At 46.3% G+C, this 1,449-nt stretch overlaps 1 protein-coding gene across 1 annotated transcript in view; it reads right to left on the bottom strand.

Moving 5' to 3' along the window:
• The window catches only part of Reck (reversion inducing cysteine rich protein with kazal motifs), a 66,882-nt gene that overhangs the window by 10,085 nt on the left and 55,348 nt on the right, over positions 1-1,449 (bottom strand). Inside the window, exon 15 of the mRNA XM_026786606.1 lies at positions 483-537. Within this exon, the coding sequence (XP_026642407.1) occupies positions 483-537 (55 nt within the window). The remainder of the gene's footprint in view (positions 1-482; positions 538-1,449) is intronic.

Genomic DNA, 1,449 nt, shown 5'->3' with positions numbered 1-1,449 from the left:
GAGAGATGGGTGTCTCCAACATTGACCCAGGCAGAGAGAAGGGTGTCTCCGACACTGACCCAGGCAGAGAGATGGGTGTCTTCGACACTGACTCAGGCAAAGAAGCTATAGGCAGAAATAATAAGGTTCATTTTCCTGATCTGCCACTTTCCTGATCATACTTGGAAATCAAGTAACTGAAGTCTAGCTTGGGAATTTCCTGAATGTTAAAAGATAATACCAAAATAATACAAAATTTTATGACTGCCTCTTTCCAAGTCATGTTTAGACTGGGAAACTAAATCACAAAAATCTCTGGTACAGTTTTGGGCTAGTGGAATCCCTTAGACTCTGCCAGTTAAACTGGCATTGTTTGAGTTACAGCAGAATGGCAGGGACCACGGGAAACATGGATCCTTGCAGAAACACTTTTAGATGTTATTTATAATAAATAGTAAATTACTTCCAAGACTTTAGTCCACTCCTTAATCCCCACATCCTACTGTGGCTTCTCCAGACAGAATGAACAGCAGACAAGGAGCAGCTGAGAGGCAACAGCTGCGGGAGCAAGGCGCTTATGCTTACAGGACTCAGGGCAGCAGGGGGTGGGGCACACTGCATGTCTGCTTCTGTTGTTGCCCTCACCACTCTGCAGGGCTTTTTCCTTTTTATTTCTGATGGGCTGGCACAAGGCTAGTAAATCCTCTTCTTGTCTTTCTTCCCCACAGTGTTCTATCAACCTCAGAGAAGGAAACGAGCTGCCACTACACTGGTGAGGATGGGGACAAGCAGAGCTACCTAATCCAATGCCATTTTACTGGGAACCAAAGGTACGCCAGTTCTTGGAAAGGCAGACACCAGGAGACGAGAGAACAGTGCTGCTACCACTGCAACGGCAGCTTCAGAGGAGAAAAGATCCATCAGAGCGCCAGGTTTGCATCTGTAGGTGCTGGTGTCAGCATAACACCATATTCTCAAGTACTGTAAAGTCGAGAAAGCAGTGCCGGGTATTGTTTGTGGGAACCTATGCAAACAGTGTATGAGGAAGGTTGGAGACAACCCGATGAGAAACAAACTTAGAAAGTACACGGACACCTTAGACTGCCTCAATAGGGCTGATGGAGGAAGGTCACTGGTTAAGTAATAAAGAAACTGCTTGGCCTCATAGGTTAAAACATAGGTGGGAGGAGTAAACAGAACAGAATGCTGGGAGGAAGAGGAAGTGAGCTCACACTTGACAGCTCTGCTCTCTGGAGAAGAGACGTCATGCTCCCCTCTCCAGGGCAGATGCATAGCTGTGCTCTCTGAGGCACACACGATGAAGCTCTGACCCAGGATGGATGTAGGCTAGAATCTTCCAGGTAAGTGCACCTAGCGGTGCTACACAGATGATTAGAAATGAGCTAAATTAATATGTGAGAATTAGCCTAGAAGAGGCTAGATAGAAATGGGCCAAGCAGTGTTTAAATG

This window comes from Microtus ochrogaster, linkage group LG5, assembly GCF_000317375.1.
Source record: "Microtus ochrogaster isolate Prairie Vole_2 linkage group LG5, MicOch1.0, whole genome shotgun sequence".
NCBI classification, from domain to species: domain Eukaryota; kingdom Metazoa; phylum Chordata; class Mammalia; order Rodentia; family Cricetidae; genus Microtus; species Microtus ochrogaster.
This window is presented reverse-complemented; position numbering and strand designations above follow the sequence as displayed.